We start from the raw sequence: 20,020 nt of genomic DNA, 5'->3' as shown, positions 1-20,020 counted from the left end.
CCCCGGGCTCCCGGCCGGTGGGGGGGCCAGGGGCTCCTCCGCCCCTGGGCGCCGGTCCTGGCCCCAGCGCCTTGTCCCTGTGCTGTGTTGGTGCTCTAGGTAGTAACTCTTGCGGAGAATGCCAAAGAAACCCTCCCCTCGCATTTCTGTGGCAAACATCCTCTCAGACCGCCGCTCAGTTTCACGGGCCTTTCGAAAAGGATTTGGTGGGGTTTGTGCCTTTTGCAAGTTGGTTTTCAAACCTCTTCCTCGCCTCGGTGCTGTCTTACTTGCTTAACTTTTCAAAGTTTATGATCTGTCTTCCTTACTTCTGTTCTTTTTAATTTCTTCACATTTTAAGAGTCTCTTTTAAGCTTCTGCCGAGTGGAAGGAAGTGGAGTCTAACCACAGCAACTGTTTTTATTGGTGGTTTAATTTTTTTTAAAAAAAACCCTCTTGCACAGGGTGCTGTCTTTCAGTAGTGTCCACACCCCCGCATGCAAACATTTATCTGTTTCACTCGCTTAATTTTTTCATAACAAGCTTCCTCCTGTTAGTGCAGTTGTGCATTTTGAATTAAAGCACTGCTGTGAGGGAGGGAGGTAGTGCTGATTGCAGGGTTTTGTTTATAGGTTGTTTCTGCAAGAACATCCCAGGTAAGCACAGGATAAAATGGCGCATTAAAACAATGTCCAACCGAATGCACCACCCAAAGACTTGTGCCCCAATGAAGTGAGCCATTCTAGATTCAAAACTTTTCCATCAATGGTAATGTGCTGAAAATCACTAATATGTGGATATGCTTAAGGATAATGTTTTAAGTTAGGAAAATAAAATCACATGCAAAGCCCAGAGGACATTCAAAACATCTTGAAGCCTATATTGATGAATAGATACTCATAAGGATTTCTTTATGAAAATCTCTTTTATTCCTGCACTTTCTAGTTCTGCTACTGACCAGGTTAAGGTTTCAGTCTCTGCAATGGAAAGAACTAGCAGAGTCTTTTATAAACATAATCTTAGACTTTTTTTTTTGACTTGTCAGTACAGGTTGTATTCTTGAAGTATAGTAAGTAAAATTTCTTTTTACGATAATATGGTCTAAGTGTTAGATCTCTGCTATGAAATGATGATAAAGTTCTTAATATCTTCCTTTCCCGTGCCTGCCTACAAAACTGCAAGAACAAACTGAACGGCTTTGCAACAGGAAGGAGAACATCAAGATGAAGCTTTCACTGAACGTGCACCAGTATCTCTGGAGTGGTACCCACTGCTCCCAGGTGCCTCAATGATCACATCTGGGGATTTAAACACAGTAGACTGACTGCCTTCTGTTTGTAATGCTGGGTAGAGGGAAATTGTTAACTGTTAGATTAATGAAAAGCTTACAGTATTCCATCAGATCTCCTTGGGATTGTTAAGTGGAAACGATTGTGTCTCATTTTAAGGTATACGTGGCTTGTCAATCGATGCTTATTGTGCTTGTGGGAGCTGTGCCTGAGTATCATATAGACCAAGGAGGAATTCTGGTGAGCGGAGCTGACCTTGCCAAGCATATCCATTTTGCGGACAACTTCACATCCATAGTAACTGAGGCAAGTACTTCTGTCGTGCCTAAGCATTTCTTCTCTTCTTGGGATTTCTGCCACTAGTGCAGGACGTGGCGCTTGTAAAAGCTGAGCAGGGCTTAGTGTAATGTTTTGCTTGTGCTATTAAAAATTATTGGAACCCACCTATCTGGCTCTTTCATTTTATCATTATTTTAAAATCTCAAAGTATATCACTAAATTATTAGTTTAGCTTTCCTAGCGTAAATCTAATACTTATTAATTTAGGTTAAACTTTATCTTATTTATTTTGTTTTCAGTTTTCTTTACCTTCAGATGTTTTAGAAAGTCATTACTAATGAAGAATGATCATTTAGCTAGTTTGTAACTCTGGACTTTAGGATGAGCTCCTCCTGATGTCTGTTTTCTACAAAGAAAAGGTTCAATTTGTCAGATCTGCACAATCTGCTGTGCACGTAAACTTTACCATGAGTTGCATTAGTTTCTCACAGAAGATAGATCTTGAGGATTAAAACTAGTATGAAAATGAAACTCATGCACCGCATGTCTGGGTATTTTAATGTGTGGTGAGAGTGGGAGATGGAACAGATGGAAGTTTGCTGAGTGGGACAGGAGCTGGACCCTTCATCCATGAGGAATGAATTCCATAGAAGAGGCTGCATTTGGTTTTTGCTAGTCCCTGGGCTATAATCACTCAGGCAAGCATGAGTGACCTAAACATCACTGCCAGTGCCAAAAAAAGGTTGTGTGGGTGGCTTGGCTTGTAGCATGAACTGTCAGAGTTCTGCTGATTGAATTCTTGGAGCGGTTGTCAGTAAACTTGTATGAGACAGGTTAGCACTTGGTGTAGCTGGTGCCAAAATTTTACTTCCTTCCCATTATCCCAAATGTGACTGTAATGTTTATCTTGGAAAAGTGTAGTGACTAGACATAAGAAGGAATGATGCAATATTGGATCATATCCTCTGTCAGAAACAGATTTTTTTGATTAGCCTGTTTTCCAAGATCACCTTTCAGTTTCAGACTCTCAGCAGGATGCGTTGATATGGGGTGGCACTTAGTTTAGAATCAGAAATCAGCAAATTTTAATTAATACTGCGTTTTTAAATGTAGAAGTCAATGTCCCTATTTCCAAAATACATACTAATTCTCAAGATTCATCAAAACAAATTTATGTTCCCATTCATTTCAGTAACTTTGTTGTAAGTGTTTTTAAATTATATTATTAATAGTCTTGTCATGGAATCTTTAGATGCTGGCCAACGTTTTGCTGTATGGTAGCGGTCTAGTAACTAAGTCAAACTGCCATGTGGATTTAAAGAGCTGAGAGGATATCTGTTTTGATGATAGCAAATTTGGCAATGTTTTTGTTGGCAAGTTACAGTTAATTTTGACAAATACTTAACAAGTTCCTTTTGTGCAAATAAAGTAGATAGACACATTCTTTTAAAAGTTATGTTCTTCACAGATTATTATACCAGACTTGGTAAAATATGAGCATCTTCCAGTGATGCTCTAAGCAGCACAAGTAACAGTTTGCAAAAGCAATCTTTTCTTTTGTTCTGTCCTGAGAGAGGAAGCTGCTTTAGTAAGGTTTATTTCCTTTATTTTGGTGATGGAGCTTAAACTGTAAATATTTTCAGTTCCGTTCTGGTTTGCCAGGGGCAGTGTTCTGCTCTGGAGCTCAACAAAACTCCAGAGCAGCTCTTCAGTTCTGCTTCAAGAACTAACCATTGTAACTAATCTTTGCATAACTAAGGCTTTGTCAATAATAGCTCAGACTTGGTTCGTGGAAAATACAGTTGCTGGAATTGCTTCTTGGTCTGGCATCAACTCAGTCCCCTGCTTTAAGAAGTGATGATGCTTAGGAAGGTGAGTTCAGGAATGTCTTATTTGATGTAGAAATGGTCCTTTACCTTTGAGAAGTTGATTTTTACAACCATATCCAGGAGCATAAAGTTGTTTTGTCTCTTGTATCGGCCTGAAACACTCTGCAGATGAGAACTGCGAGTTTGAAATTTGTATGCTGTGGAGCGCTAGCATGGAGGGGAAGGACTTATGCCAGCAGTGCTCTGTGCCTTGGAGAGCACAAGCCGTGTTATTTTTATACTTGAAGTTTCCTGAGGATTCATGCCCAGGAACATTTCATTGTTGAAGTCTCCTCAGTAAGTTAAGAAACCATAAGTTTCGGGGCTACATCTTTATCCAGTGTGATAGGGTAGAATCTGCTACATAGCAGGGTATAGTAGAAGCCAGCTGCAAATGGTGCTGTGCAGGAGTTTTGCCTTCCCAGGGTATCGCAAAGTCCCGCAAAGCTCTGGAGTGCTGGAACACTGAGTACACAGGACCAAAGAAGGCATCCTGTGAACGCTTTAAATCTTGTCCTGCTCCCGCAACCTGTGTCTTGCAGGCTGCTGGGTGTGTAGAGCACAGGGAACTGGTGGGTTACTGGGTGGATGGAGCCATGCCTTCTCTGTGCTTTGCTACTATCTGAATTCTGATTGAGTAAAAGCATATGTTTCTTGAGATTGCTGTAATTACAAGTTTCAGTAAATTCCTAATGTTCTTTGGGGATCTGTATTAATTTAAGGCAGACCCTTCAGGGCTGAGGTCCTATTTTTTTTTTTTTTTTGAAACCTTCTACTTCTTAAAATAAGCAGACAGCGTTCAGATCCTTCTTCCTTTCCCCAAAGGACATACTGTACATACCGTTTAAAAAGTCAGCATGACACTCATCTACTTTTTTGAAAGTAAATTTTCCAGTTAATACACTGGGAACTTTTTGAAGTACTCAAATAATGATTAAATATTTCTTTGGGTAAAGTTTTGCATTGAATTAGTTAAATTCTTTTCCTGGAAAATTACTTAGGATTTTCTGATTGCCATTCTTTCCCAAGTTCATGATGTCAGCAATGTTTGTAATATCAACAGTGCATTTCTGTGAGTGATTCTCCTTGTTTGTAGCAGAGGGGCAGCACAAGCTGTCTGTGTGCCTTGCCCTGTCAGGAAGTAGTCTAAGTTTCCTTCCGATTTCAACCCACTGTCAGTTCATTTTCTTCTTTTCTGACAACTTCTGATTATGCTGCCTCAGTTTGGCTTTTGGATGAGGTAGAAAGTACCCATTGTTTGTTGTAAAGAAACCCATCATTTGTTTCTAACTTTTGGTTGATTCCAAGTGCATGTGCACAATAAGATAGTAAAATATCAATGAGTAGTCACTAAGTAGTTCTTAGAGTTTTTCTAAAACAGAATCATCTTTCCATAATCCCTTCCTGCTTCTCTTCAACATGTGTATGATGAGGAAGGGCACCAGGGATTACTCGTGGTTCAGGAAGCATAGCTGCACGTTAGGAACTCTCTTAAGTACAGCAATAGTGAACATGTGTTATTCTTGTTAGTGAATAATTTTTATTACCTGTTCATTTTATTACCTATTCATTGAAATAGCAAAACTTGTTCAATGTTGAAATGGCTAAGCTGTTAACAATTCAGGCTTTCCTTGTTTTAATAAGATAAGTTGCCTTGCCAAATCTTGGGAGTTAGGGTGCAACTAATTATACTTTGCAAATTGAAAGCTTATAATGAATGAAATTTTTGAGGGGAGAGAAAGTAGAGAGAGATGTGAGAGTCTGCTAGGGAGGAAAAAATATAACTACTGTTAGCTTACCTATCAAACTTTTAACAAAATTTTAATTGGATGTAAAGCAAGAAGTGGGAAATGGCAAGAGAAGAATTTTGATAGATTTTTATTATTTTTTGAGGAAGGCAGCAACTTGGTGTTAGTACTTTTAACAATGAAGAGATTTTTTTTTTAACAGTGGTACCTAATTGAACAAGAAGCCTACAAAGTCAGCCTTGCATCATCCCTATTTTTTGCTGGATTGCTTATTGGAAATATCACATTCGGCCCTTTGTCAGATAAACTGGGCAGGAAACCTGTGTATATCTCAGGTAAGGTTGTTAAAAGGTTTTTGTTAAGCATTCTACATGGATAACATCATCTGTTTCTTTTCTGCCCGTGCGCCCCCTACGCAGAGGTTGCCCGTGGGTCACCTGCTTTGTCAATGCTATGGAGTCAATGATCTGTATAAGCATTTCACTCGGAGTAGGGCAGCACTGAAATTGGTACGAATGTGCTGATCAGCATAGCAGTCACTAGAATATCAATGGGAGATGAAAAATAACCTGGTTTTGCTATGACTGTCACTGTTGGAACACAGTATTCCTCATGTTGCCTAACCATATTGTTCACAGTAAAAATAATTCTCTCTTTCTTGGAGGGGGTGGGGGAGAATGATTTACCTAAACATTTTTAGAGTGGGTTACTAATGTCCTGGTGTTTTGTTTTCCAGCTGTGTTTGCAGCCAAAAAGATCTTTTTGTTTAGTGATAACATTGTCTTACGGGACATCATCTTTGGTATTGCAGACCTCAAGTGTGTGACTTGAAAGTTATTGTAATTTTTATATGGTGTGATTTCAGAAAGCCAAAAGCAAGAGATTGGAGACAAGAGTGCTATAGATGACTCATTACAGTCAGTAACCAACTGTGGTCCCTGCCTTTCTTCTGAGTTCGAGAGTTCATGCTACTTAATGTGTAGCATAAGTACTAATTACACTTTATTCTCTCTCTACAGGTCTAATTTTTGATGTCATTTTTGGGTATGTCACAGCATTAGCTCCGAATTATGACATATTTGCAGTTTCACGTTTTTTTGTTGGAATTGTGAATGGTGGAATGGCTCTTGTGTCTTTTGTCCTAACACAGGAATATGTAGGAAAATCATTTTGGTCATTTACAGGTGGGATTTGGGAATATTTAACCATTATTGCTGTGCCACATATTGTTCTGACTATCAATACCTTACATTTTACGTTTGTACCGAGTAAAGTCAGTTTGTAGCGTAAGTCAAGTAAGTGTGATGCGATTCATCCAGGTTCTAATTTCTGTGAGAAGGGTCCCTGAATAAGGAAGGTGGGATTGAGTTTGATAAATAGCAAAAGTGAGGTTTTAAAATTGGTACATTGATTCCTAAAATGTCTCAATTTGTACACTGCATTACATTTAAAAAAAAAAAAAAATTAAAAAAATTTTAGCAGATCCTGCCAACTTATGAATGATGCTGTATGGTATCTTGGGAATGTATTCTTGAAAGTGTTCTTTGAAGTTTCCCTGCACCACAAAATGACTTAGTGCCTGGATAGTGTGTTTTCCACTGCTGAATGTGCTGACCATCCAGTATTTTTAAATGTCGTTTTACATATGCCACCGCCAAGACTTAATAAGTTTAACACTTGCACATCAGAGTGTTGTAAAGCTGGACGAGCTCAGACTGTAACGTGTTTTTGGCTAGTACAACATGGGGAAAAACTTGGTCCAAATGCTTACTTGCTGTGGCTGTAAGTGTATTTCTCTCTCTCGTTTACTTGGTTACCTTGTTCTACTATTTTTCTTATTTCTTATGTGGACTCCTGGGGATGTATGAGACAGTTGTGGTTTAGTTACAGCTTTCCACTTAAAGTACTGAATTTTTTTTTTTCTCTTGGGGTTGCTTTTTTGACTCACACCCTCTCTCTCTCCCACCCCTCCTGCCCCTTGCCCTGTTATCTCTGTTCTTCCCAGCCTTTCTCCCTGCAGGGCCAGCCTCCTGGTGGACCAAAGAGACAGTCCGTTCGTTTCTGCTGCTTCTTGCTCTAGGTGCTTTATTCTAGTTCTGCTCAGCTGTTGAGAAAGAGGTGCTGAACAACTGATCAGGGGCTGAAGGAGAGGGAGCTGCTGGATGCAGCCCAGCAGTGTTAAAGAAGCTCTCCTAGTGTTGGCTGTGAGCTAGGCTTTGTGGGTGATAGCTGAGAGTCTCTGGGTTAGTACACGGTCTCTGGTGTTAGTCTGCAGAGGGTCTGTTGTTAGGCTTTTGGAGTTCAAGTTGACCCCAGATTTTTATCACTTTTATGCTTGTTCATCAGAAGCCTGCTGTAATAAACTTCTGGTTTGCAGCTTGCACTGAACTCTGTCCTTATATTTACTTCCAATTTCTGTTCCAGCCTGCCACCTCTATTCAAGATTACCTTTATAGACCTAAATGAATCACTTGTGCTCAACACTTTCCCTTCCTGTCTTCAGGTTTTCTCTTTAGTCTGTAGATTCCTGTTCATTTCTTGCTCTCTCCTATGTACCACTCTTTCTTTTTAAAAAGGGGGGAAACCCCCCTCCCCCTATACATTATACAAAGCTATTCTTCATTGGGATTCTGTAATATACTTAAGCCAGCTAGTTCACAAGTGCTGTAAAGATAACTCATAAAATTAGTATTTTATTTAGGTATATCATGGGCTATGAATTTCAGGCTTTTGCTTAAGAAATTTTGATTTTCTTTTGCCAATGGTTTCTGTAGTCACTGTTTTGCTCTTGTCTCTTCAGGTTCGTTAACTAATTTGACATTTGCAGTTGGTATTGCTGTTTATGCTTTACTGGGTTACTATGTAAGAGAATGGCGCTACCTTGCCTTGGTATCAAATACTCCAGGAGTCATCTTCCTCCTTCTTTCTTTGTAAGTGGTTCACGTGCATTGTAATGATAAGAAAAAATATGCAGCAGTTTAACAGTTACTTTTTCTTGTCATCATTCAAGAGAGTGTATAAACAAGGATGACATTTTTCTGTATAATTTTGTGAACTAAGCAAGAGAAAAACCCCGTTGTGAAGGAAGAAGCAGTTTTAAATGAAGCAGAAGGTCAGGGTTATGCAGAAGACAAGCTTGTGTTTCTGCATGCTGTTACAGTTGTGGTGGCCAGCATTGCAAAGCGCAGCTGTGTGCCAGCTGTCCAATAAAGCTGGATTACAAATCTGCTTGGGGAAGGGAAGGCCTGCCAGAGCCTGCGAGCTGGAGCGTGAGCCAGGAACACTGCCTTCTGCCAAGGAAGGGCTTCAGCGCTTGAGAAGGTTTGGAAGTGATCCTAGAGGGGTTTTAGAGTTGCTTTTCGTGAGACACATGCATGCAAAGGAAAATAAGTGAGAGCGCTTAGAATTGCCTTTTTAGTGTGATATGCTATGTATCTGCTTGCTTTTGAGGTCCCTTGTGTCTGTTCCTGGCACTGTTGTGCTTGGGTGCTCCTATTTAGAATTCCTACATTGACCTATCACAAAAATGATTATGAAATGCATCAGTATTTAAGGAATTAAAAGTGCTGGCTTTGTCTGGCCTGTGTTCTTACAAAATATTGTTTTAACACATCAAGTAATACATCTTGTGTGCTTCTGATCACTAATTAAAGCTGTAGAAGAAATAGAAGAATTAGTGTAGTAGGTTGTGTACACATGAATACATGGAATGTCTAGCATACAGCATAGACAAAAAACCCTCTTCTGATTCTTTTCAATTATTTTTTGTAAATTTCAATTTTTTTTTTAAATTTCAATTATTTTTTAGATAGATTTGCTCTTGAAATAAGTTCTGTTAAAGAATACACCAAAAAAACCCACCTAACTCATTCCTGTAGTCAAGGAAAACAAAGCCTCTAGGCTGAGGAAAAAAGTTCTGCATAATATATTTTTCTCTATGGTGTTCTGTTTCTGATGGAAATAAAATTACTTCGCCCAAATACTAAAAATACTGCGATCATCTGAAGTAATGAAAGTTTAGTTTGGTTGTAGGATGTATATCTCTGTTAGAGAGAAAAAGAGAAGTTCAGAGAAAAAAAAAGTTGAGTTAAAAATATTCCATTCTTTATTTTATGGCTCATATAAAAGCAGCAGCACACTCTACAACCTGAAAAAAAAGGAATCATGAACTGAAGTTGTGGTAAGCAAGGATATCCTGATGATACTTGGGAATAAGAGATTGTGAGCAGCAATGAGCTGGTAGTGGAGCCTGAGAAGTAATTCCCCAGTAAGGTTTCTTTCTGCTTCTCTCTGCTCCAACTCAGAGCCCTTCCCATAATGGAGAAGCTTGAAATAAACTTTGTGAAAACAAAGTTTTGGATGGGCTGTTCAGATAATTGGGATTTGAGTTACTTCCTGGATAATGCTAGTGTAGCTTTTCCTGAGAATTCAGTTCAGCAGAGGTCAGGATTTAGATTTAAACTCCTCTAACACAACTGAGTGCTTTGTCAAGCATCTCCAACAATTCTTCTGTAAGGTTAACTATTATTATCAAAGTATGTGGAATTTAATATGCAGAACAGTGCAAATAGAATGTTTTTCTCAGAATTTTGTATTGGTACTTTTTTAAGTATTGATTTGCAAAATGGAAAGATTGACTTTAGTGCTATGTTCATAGGAATGAACTTGGCATCATTGATTTTTCTGTTCTTTCCTGCTAGTACACTCCCAGAATCACCACGATGGCTGTACTCCCAAGGGAAAACAGCAGAAGCTGAGGATGTGTTGCAATATATTGCCCTTTGTAATGGAAAAGAGAGATTAAATCTAACATTAAAACCAAGTGCAGGAACTTTCAGAAAGGATGAATCGGCACCTGGTATCCTAAACTTAGTAAAACACCCAGTCCTTCGGTGGCGGACCATCGTACTGATGTACCTCTGGTATGTAATAACAAGATACGGAAATGCTGTGAATGAGTCAGACATGAGGAAACGGTTAAAATTTTCATTCTTTCCTTTTAAAAATTCTGTCCTCAAAAACTGAATTGTAAATTTGTCAGTTGATGGCAGACAATAATAATCTAAAATGATGCATTGTGAAGTTGATGCTTCTTTATTATTGCTGTTGCATTTTATTTTCAGTGTGTTACTTAGAAACTGCTTCAAAACCTACTAAGAAATAATCTGGTGAGAGCATAATAATTTATATTCAGTGAAATGAGAAACTGAAGCAGAAATTATTGAGAGGAATGTGTATTTCAACCTGTCTTAAGAAGAAACAGACTACATGGGTTAGACAACAGTAGAGATCTGGAGTAAGAATAAGCGTTGAGAGCCCAAAAGCATGTTACATAGGTTTAGTGGAGGAAAACGGTGGGCAAGATAAAATACAGATTTGTATTTTAGATACAAGATAAAATAAATTTGTATTAGGTGCTGTTTTGAAAAGTGGTACAACTTGGAGAAAAGCAATCACCCGGAAGTGCAAGAGGATGTAACATAATATATTACCAATTAATGGCGGTGCAGAGGGAACTCCTGAGGTGGGAAGGGTGTTGGGTTGGTTGTTACAGCAGCAGCTGTTGAAAATTGGCTTGAGCTAAAATCTGTTGGAGGAACAGTTCTTTTCCAAAATGCCAGAACAAGTTTTCCCTTTAAAGTTCAATGTCGTTTGAGACCGTTGTCAGGATGTAGATGAGAAAAATCAGTAGTTTGTGTGGGGTAAGCAGAGACGTGCAGGACGTGGAAGAAGCGACAGGAACATCTTTGCTGAGCGGGACCTCTCCAGAAGCATCTTAGACTCTTAAGTTGGTGGTAGGTAAATATAAGTAATTTACGGTGATGAGAAATCACACAAAAGCATTCTTACCTTCTGGAAGAAGAGGTCACAGCACTGTCTCTCAGACTGTAAGGTACAGTGCACGGAGCTGTTGGAGTGCTGTCACAGCGGTTCTCACCCAGCTCCTTGTGCTGTTGCTCAGGAGCCTTTAGTACCAGCCTCAGCTGTGACTGACAGCCTTCTCCCTCTATCAGGCAAAACTTGCCTTTCCTTTTCTACATCGCTTGGACAGTAAGCGAGCGACTAGGAAATAGGCAAAATGTCTGTGTAATATCTGGTGGTCTTTCCAACCCAGTCTTGTTTTTTGTTGGGCAGGGATGTGGGGGCTTAGTCCTTTCCAAGGAAAGTGGTAGTAGGTTTGTTGGGGAAGCTTTCCATAGGGTTGGGGAAGACACTCAGTGCTAAGCAATGGATGTACATATAATTTTCTTTCAAAAGACTGCTTTGCAACAGTTAAGCATCAGCTGCTTACAGTTAAGCTTTTTAGATTTGCTAAATAACCTAGGAAAAAAACCAAGCTGATAAAAAATTCTGAAAATTATTCTGTGCAAATATATAAGCGCTTGGTTTTTTTCAAGAGGTTACTTTGTTTAATTAAATAGGAACTATCCTCTTTGCCTTGTATCCATTCTGAGGGGAACTAAGAGTTCTCTTCCTAGCATGTAACTCAATGTAGCTAATCTATAACTCAGCATAAATTACCTTTTAAATAGTTTCTTAGCCTTAAAGACTAGGTTTGTTAGTAATACAACTTTTATGGTCATTTTCAGGTACGTCTGCAGTTTTGTGTACTATGGACTAACTTTAAATGCTGGTGAATTAAGAGGAAATCTGTATTTAAATGTGGCTCTTTCTGGTCTTGTAGAAGTTCCAGCATTTCCTCTCTGCATGTTTTTTATTGAGAAATCCTGGTAAGAAAAACTTATTTCCTAGTTTCCTGCATGTATTTGTAGATAGCTTAGCAAAATATGAACATTTTTATCAGTAAGATACTTCACTGTTTTTTCTAAACAGTATTAATTCTTTGGGGATTCCTTCTGCTGCAGGGGTTTCTGCAGTTGATACAGAAATGGGACTCTGATTTTCTACCTTTTCTCTTTTTTAGTTTTGTTCATTTTTTGAATTACTCATGATGAACTTTTCAATTATTAATGTTAATAAAAAAAGTTTGTTTTTATGGAAAAAATGAGTAGCCTAGTTATTTAAGTATCTATAGCTTATATATATGTCTTGCCTATTTTATTTGGAATGACTTGTTTTTGTAATGCCTGCCAACTGCAGTTCAAAGCTGTTTTCAGCATTGTTCATTTTTACTTAAACTTTTCAAAGAGAGCTTTGACGTAAGAGCCGTTCAGTGTTCGCTAAGGCATGAATGATTGATGTCCCTGTATTTTCATACTTTTCAGTGTATTTGGAGGCCATCATTTATGTAGGTACTTAGTTCCAAAGGCCAAACAGTCTGGCAACCCAGAGCTACTTGGGGTTTCATGTAACCTTCAGTTTCAGTATCTTTGTAGTGATACTTTGATCTCACTGGAGTCAATGGCAAAAATCCCATTTTCTTCAGTCAGGTGAGGATGTCACCTTTTGGGTTTTTTAGGGAGTAAAACGCTGTCAGCTCGGTCAAGCTAAAAACCAAAACAACCAGCCAACCTTCACCTCAAGCCTAGGAAGCCTGAGTCAAGGACATGCATTTAAACCACAAACTGCATGAGTCCTTTTCTACATTTTCCTCCTCCTCCCCCCCCCCCATGGTAATTTGTCAAACTGTAAATTTCCAGCTTTTGGTTTCCTGAAGTAAAGATATGTGTAGTTTTAGGCGCCTAATGCAAAACAGAACGTGGCAACTCAGCTGCTGTGTTTTCAGTTTTAGTGAGCGGTATCCTTAAAGTATAGCTTTTTTTGTTGCAAAAATAATTAGAAGATTTTAAAAGCGAGTATTGTTTGTTTATTGTATGTAAACTGTAGTTCTACTAGTATCAGATAGTAGTTAGAAATAGCTGTGAGAATTCATGAAGTAACAAGCATGTATGGTATTTCTACATGGCTGCAACCTATTATTAAGAATATCTTTATTTGTGGTCCTTTGCAAATAACTACAAAATATTTAAGTATGGCAGATGTGGAGATCAGCTGGTGATTTTTTTTTATCCTGTTGTCTTCTCTTTTAATTTAAAACACTACACAGTAGAAATAGCTTTTGATTATTTCCGTGTGCATACTATAAAACACTACACAGTAGAAATAGCTTTTGCTTATTTCCCTGTGCATACTCTTAGACAGAAAAGCCTACAAAATAGTTTTACTGTATGTCATAACTGCATATATTTATGCAAAGTTGTAAAAGAGAAAGATAGATTAGGAAGCATTAGAATTACATTTTCTTGACCAATATTAATTTGATCTTTGTATGTATGCACTGTAATACCCTTTGCCTTGCTCAGTACGGAGAAGAAAAAAGTCTGTGAGTTCTTGTTGCTGAAGTAGATGGGTTCTTCTCAAGGCTTACAAATTCAATAGCTTAGAAATCTAGCTTGGCTAGAAATAGGAGAGCTCTTGTGGGAGGACTTGAGTACACAGAACTAGGGAAATAATGCAAGATTTGATGCACTTGGCAAGGTACAGTAGATTTATAGATGTTAATAATGCTGCTGTGTACTTCAGTTGGTATTTTTGCAGATTAATTCAAAAACTACTGAAGGACTTTGTTTCCATCTTTATCTGAGTGCTCTTTTCCATCTAGGTCTGGAAGACGTAAAACTATGACGTGTTTTCTGATATTTGCAGGATTTGCCTGTATATTTACCATGTTTTTACCAACAAATGCTGGTAAGTATGTACTGCTGCTAAAGATGATGTTTGTTAATTTGGATAAAAGCTGACAAAACACCTTAATGAGTATTTTGTGACCCAGTGTATCAGGGCCTAAAGCCCTATCTGTTTCTACCTCTCTTTTTCTGGGGCTGGTCAGGGAGCCAGGGTCTTGTCTATATTGCTTTTAACTTCTTGCAGGCATAATTTGACCCTGTTAATTGACTACATTCTGACTGCAAGCCCTTGGCTCTTTGAAGGCTAGACCAAACTGTCACATGCTGTCTCAGATACACACACTGCATTCATTTATCACTATTAAGCAGTTTTCCTTAAAATGCTGGATTTAATAGCCAGACTACAGTGCAGTACAATGTTAGTTTGACTGGATCGTGACAGTGTGAGATGCCAAGCTTAATTTTGCATTTGTTTTGGTGGCATGTAATATTTATAGAAGTAGCAACTGAGGCTTTCCTGAATTAGAAGCTTCATTCACCATTAAAAAACCCAAACCACTAAAAAACTTTAAAAAAAAAAAATTTGTACTTGAAAATTAAAAATGGAAGTCAGAATTGCAATATGGAAGCCATCGGGATGGCAAGAAGCTTGCTGTCTTTCTCAATCTCATGCTGTGTGTCACTACACAATGCAGTTGTGCGGGCAGTTCATGGTAGCAGTGGAGTATCATCAAGTATATTTCTCATCTCAAAAGATGTGTTTTTTCTAAGTTGCCAGTGATGTTCATGTATGTTTGGGTTTGTATTTTCACTTTTCTTTCCATTTCAAGTACAGTTTTTCTATACTAATATTTATTTTAGCTACTGAAAACTTATGTCTATATGACACTAGCAAATAAAGTGGCTTCTCTCTACTTGTATCTTTCTTAATATTGCTTCAGTAGAAATGCCTTAACGGTGTTTTGACTGAGGAGCACCAGTGATGTGATTACAAGGTAGCCTTCTATAGGTTGCGTTCATCCTTGACAGTTATAAATGCTGTCTGGCATCCATTTCAAATCGATCTCAGAAAAGTCTTGGGAAGAAAAAGACAGAGATAAAATATCCCATAATCCTATTTGCCATGCTTGTGTTAATTCAAGTCCTCAGATGTTTTGTTGCTCCTTTTATTGAGACAGTTTCTTCCTTTGTTCCAACAAGTGTTCTCTTCATGCTTCACTTCATATATTTTAAAACAAAATGAAAGAAAAGCAGTAGTGACGAATCAGGATAGGGTAATAATTCCTGAAGAGTTGCTAAATTTCAGGAAATCTTCTGCCTTTTTCAGTTGGCTTGACTTTAACCCCATTAAAATGTCTTTCTTTCCACTGTGATAAGAGTAAAGCTGGTTCTTGGCCCAGCGTAATCTGTGTTGGTTAAGCAGAAAGAAATTCAGGTCCAACCATGATGAAGATGAGTCACTTTGAATGAAATGAGGATTGTTGCATCTCTAATCTGACCTTCCTATTACTAAGGAGAACACTTCCTATGTTTGTCTAAGCCTGCATTCTCCTCAGTGATTGATAAGATCCTTGACTTTATTATTACAAGGGGTTTAAGATTTTAATGAGATATTGGGCATTTGCCTCTTGTGTCTGTAACCTTCATTCGATTTCTGAATAACTGCTAACTTGTGAATGATAATCTGATCCAAGTAATTTCTCCTGTGGAATAAGCCAAGAACAGTTCCATTATTAAAGATGTATGCTGAATTTGAGACTAAAAATCTCTCTAAGGTTAAATAAAAACTGGTATATCCCTCAGCTCCCTCTTTCCTTATCACTTAGAACTCATCGATGAATTTGTGCGAGTATCAGATTGGAAGATGGTGAGGGAGAGGGGGAATGGAGCTGTAATATTATTTTCTTTCAAAAGCTGCTGAAAAGCACGAAGACGTCTTCTGCATTTTGTGTCTGCTTTATACTATAGCAAGCAAAGGAGACTTCTAGTCTAGGCATAGCTAGATTTTAACTTTGATTTAGATTTATCTGCTTGTGCCGAGCACATAATAGCTTTTTGTGACTTTCATCGATACGGTTTCCACTGAAGAAGGAAAGAAAATTTGCTTTTCTTTAAATCAGTTTTGTCTCAGCATTTGTTAATGTTGGGTATTTCCTTCTGTGTTGAGAACTACCCTTTCTTGGTGGGTATTTTTTCTGAAGTAAATTTAAAGACTCCTTTAGTTTCAGAAGTACTGCTACTTTCATCAACATGACAGCTAGAGGGTGAATCTACATAACGGCACTGCAAATGAGACTACTAATGGCGTTGATGGCATCGAAACTTAATCACAGAGTAACTCCTGTTCTAAATGATCTTAAACGTCAGCACTATTTGTTACCATTTTCCCCCGTTTTACTTCTCTATATTCCAAAGATTAATTAATGGAAGATTATCCCTTATCGATAAATATCTGAATTTAATAAGAATTTAGAACTTTGCCTTTTACCCAAGTTGGAAACAGTTGCTGTGATTGTACTGTTCCAGGCAGAACTGTGTGCCTACTGCTGCTGCTGGAGGTTCAGGTGAAAGGGTGTCAGACAAGACATACTAGAAGTGTTAAAGATGCTGCAGGGACATGCTTGGCTGGACCTAGCGAATGACCTATAAATGGTCACCAGAATCACCATAGGAGAAAGTGCATTCCTGTTTTTAATGTGTTACATTTTATAGATGTAAAGAAAATAATGGACTGTTCTGCAAGAATTGCTAAAAACATGTTCCAAGACTCCGAGGAAAATATAATGACTATGTCTGGGCTTACTTACCCAAGGAAGCTGATGTGTAGTGAACTTCCAATGTGCTTCTAATCCCTCAATAATTCGCCACGTGACCAGCCTTCAGCCTCCCTTGAGGGAGGGAACCTCGAGAAAATAGTGCACTTTAAATTCACTCCTGAGCTTCTGAGTGCTAATTTCTCTGTCTAGACAGACTTTCTTCCCTTTTCATAGTAAGACCAAAACTTCCCAAGTGCACTAATGCTACATTTCTCATACATGGATATGCAGTGCTCAATTTAAATCTCCCTGGGAGAGAAGCAGCAAGCTTTAAAACGCATTTGAGAATTACAAATCTCTTCTTCATCACTTTGTGTTTGGTTGGTGGAAGAAAAGGGATGTCTCAGCTTTCTGCCTGCACCCAGCAGGGCTCTGAGGACCAGGTTCACACCTTTCCCTCAGGCAACTATGTAGTATTCCAGGTCTTACTGAGCAAAAGGAGAACTTGGATGAAAATGGTGCATGTTTTCCATGAATTACAGAAAAAACTGCAAAAGTGCATCACGCTGAAAGAAATGAAATCAAGTTTCTGGATTTCAGTTTACGTACAAATGAATTCCTGCTTCAGTTGAAATAGAATCTGACTAGGTCAGATGAATAGAACTGAAAATATTCAAGGGCAAAATTAAGAGCAATTGAGAAGCAATCAGACTTTCCCATTACTTAAACAACATCATTTGATCCAAACAGAAACATGCTGAACTCGGTGCTGAGGAAGAGAATCTGAAAGAAAGCTAATCAGAGCATTCGTTCTTTTTTCATGCTTTAAAAAAACCATTAAATTATCTTTTTATTCAAATGCATGGTGCAAACATAACCATCACCAAAATCAGGGTAATAAAAGCCGTGTTTCTTTTGGACTTTAAAAGATGCGCACTTAAGTTTAGCCAACTAAACTCTGTCTATTAGTAAACTGGGCTGCATTAGCATTTGTTCTTTCCAGTTACAAAGCTGTTGCATTTTAAGTCCCAACAGGATGTCCTTGGGGAGCAAATCAACTGTCAAGGTGAATCAAGTTTTATGGTTTTAATCTAATAAACTAGTCAAGGAGGCTACGTTGTCTGTTTGTGCTTGTCAAAAGACGCAGTTACCTGGTAAGGTATTCTGACTGCAGAGCTGGAAGCGTTAGTCCTTCTGTTTAGAGCTGTGATAGTTTCATACTTTCCCCCCAAAACAGGTCAGGTTTTCTTGGTCCTAAATATAGTTTTATGTATCCGTTCTTGTGGTAGCTCTTAAAATGATTGGGAAGAACTGCGATACTGCTTTTGTGGTTGAAAAATGTATGGATGAAACTTTGTTTTTGTGTGACTCTTAGAGGACTGGATATTTTCAACATTGTGTAAGACAATAAGAAAAACAGTAAGAAAACAGACTATGCTTACATCTTGTTTTTTCTTCCCTGAAAGGTCTGCTCCTTAATCCCACTTTGTTAGCTTTGTGTGGAAAAATGATGGTCAGCGCCGCTTTCAACATTGTGTATATTTATACATCTGAACTATACCCAACAGTACTGAGGTAATTTAACAGAGCTTCTGGGTAAATGAAAATACTTTTCACGCACAGCGATATGATTGCTGCTGTGCTTTAATATTTATCTGTAATTATTTTTACCTGAAATATCAATGTGAGTTCTTTAATTAAGGCAGCTTGCCGGGGCTTGAAAGGGCTTCTCCTGTTAGTCACACATTTCACACCAATGCACTTTCCCGGGCTGTTTGTGGCAACTTCTTCTCGGTCTGAATCCAGAATAAAAATATGAAAACCAGCTTCTTATACCACAGTGTTAGGTGCCGTATTTCTCATTTCTACTATTGATTTTTGGGAGTAAAATTACAGGGTGCAAAACCAAACATAATGACATGATGGAAGCATATACTAACTTAATCATAGACTATGCAGTAAGGACTATTTATAGTCCTTCTGTATACTTATATCTGCTATACGATTATATTTGTTTGCCTGCTGAAAAACAAGTGCTTTTCCATATCTTTGTTATTTAATTAAATATTTGTAATGCGACTCCTTTTTAATAGTTTCTGTGTGACAGTAATTTTCTTTACACCATGTAATTCATGAACAAGTGGGCTAAAACCTTAGTTTATTTTTCTTAGTTCTTACCAACTCATTGTGAGGTTACTCTCTCTCCTGTTGTCCCAAGATACAAACCTGAGATAGGAAAATATACTACCACACAGTCTTGTTCTTCTCACCCCCATCTTGGTTCCACATGATGTTCTGAATGGTACTCTAAGTGCATGTTCAGAATGTAAGTCATATTGCACTAGTTGCTTGAGAATAGAAACTACAAAACTACTGCAAAAATTGAGCCCTCTTTAAAGAGAGCAGGGAATTTGGAAGCTGACGTGGAGTAGGAAAGCGTCCCGCCTGCTAGGTGTGTCCTGTAGCGCTGTAGAGGTAGGTAGGATGGTGACATAAATCACCTGAGTCCAGGACCCTGAGGGCTTTGCGGGGGGTAGGGGGAAAAGTGGTTGACTCCTTGGATTGGCTTTTTTTTTTCTTTTGCGGTTCACAAATTATCATGTGTTACGGAGGCGTAAAAGCTAGACTGTGAATGCAGTTTTTGCAATAAAACTTGTGAAGATGGAGGTGGATTGACTGTTTCTAGATACTGGGCTTGTGATTCTTGGCACAGGTTTAGGTTTAATACGCACGTCCCAAGCATGCTGACTGAAATTGAATGTGGAGGTTTGTTTACATTCTCCCCATCCAAACTTTTGTATTCTTTAAGGCCTCTGGGGTTTTTTTGTTTCTTGTTTTGTTTTTTAAAGGGGGTGGGTTTTGACATTGTTTTCCTTTCCCCTCTGCTTTTCTGGAGTTGAGAATCAAGAGAATTAAATCTGAAAATATTTTAGTTGCTCAGCTTTTGCTTGTTTCACTATGTTTTCATGTTACAGTCTTCCTAAGTCCCATTGACGTTCAGTGCCAAGTGTGTGACAGCTCACATCTAGCAGGAATTAAGGGTACTGTCTCTGTGTGTTTGAAACTAAGTGTTTGTGATTAGGAAGATTTTTAAAAAAAGATTAAGTGCTGCTTCATTTGAGAATCTGCACTAATATTGTGGCAAAAAAGTAACTTTGTCAAAGATAAAGACTGGTAGTGGAGAAAATGCAAGAATGAAGACAATTAAAAAAAATAGCAACTTTATTAGACCACCTGTGTTTAATAATATGATAAACTTATGTTAAACCATATGAAAATTCCTCACATGTGACAATTTATACATTTAAAAAGATGTTTGGTATCTCTCTGTTACTTTAATTGCAAATACTATAGTTTATGGAAGAAAAGCAGTGATGGGCGAGTGTTTAATTTAGAGCAAACCGTCAGCACCATCTGGTGGGCTTTGCAAAGCTTTGTGCTGATCCTGGCATTGCTCTGGCAGCAGAGCTCAGGCATGCTGTGCGACCAGACATGTACCCTTCAAAGGCAGTG

At 38.3% G+C, this 20,020-nt stretch overlaps 1 protein-coding gene across 1 annotated transcript in view; it reads left to right on the top strand.

The window, feature by feature from the left end:
• The first annotated feature begins 118 nt into the window (after positions 1 to 118).
• Positions 119 to 20,020, top strand: part of LOC104158853 (solute carrier family 22 member 15-like) — a 23,074-nt gene continuing 3,172 nt past the window's right edge. The window contains exons 1-9 of the mRNA XM_009696610.1: positions 119 to 211; positions 1,428 to 1,574; positions 5,366 to 5,498; positions 6,183 to 6,347; positions 7,964 to 8,093; positions 9,864 to 10,085; positions 11,754 to 11,894; positions 13,727 to 13,812; positions 17,974 to 18,082. Coding sequence (XP_009694912.1) covers positions 119 to 211; positions 1,428 to 1,574; positions 5,366 to 5,498; positions 6,183 to 6,347; positions 7,964 to 8,093; positions 9,864 to 10,085; positions 11,754 to 11,894; positions 13,727 to 13,812; positions 17,974 to 18,082 — 1,226 coding nt within the window. The remainder of the gene's footprint in view (positions 212 to 1,427; positions 1,575 to 5,365; positions 5,499 to 6,182; positions 6,348 to 7,963; positions 8,094 to 9,863; positions 10,086 to 11,753; positions 11,895 to 13,726; positions 13,813 to 17,973; positions 18,083 to 20,020) is intronic.

This window comes from Cariama cristata, unplaced genomic scaffold, assembly GCF_000690535.1.
Source record: "Cariama cristata isolate BGI_N322 unplaced genomic scaffold, ASM69053v1 scaffold29073, whole genome shotgun sequence".
Classification (NCBI taxonomy): Eukaryota; Metazoa; Chordata; class Aves; order Cariamiformes; family Cariamidae; genus Cariama; species Cariama cristata.
This window is presented reverse-complemented; position numbering and strand designations above follow the sequence as displayed.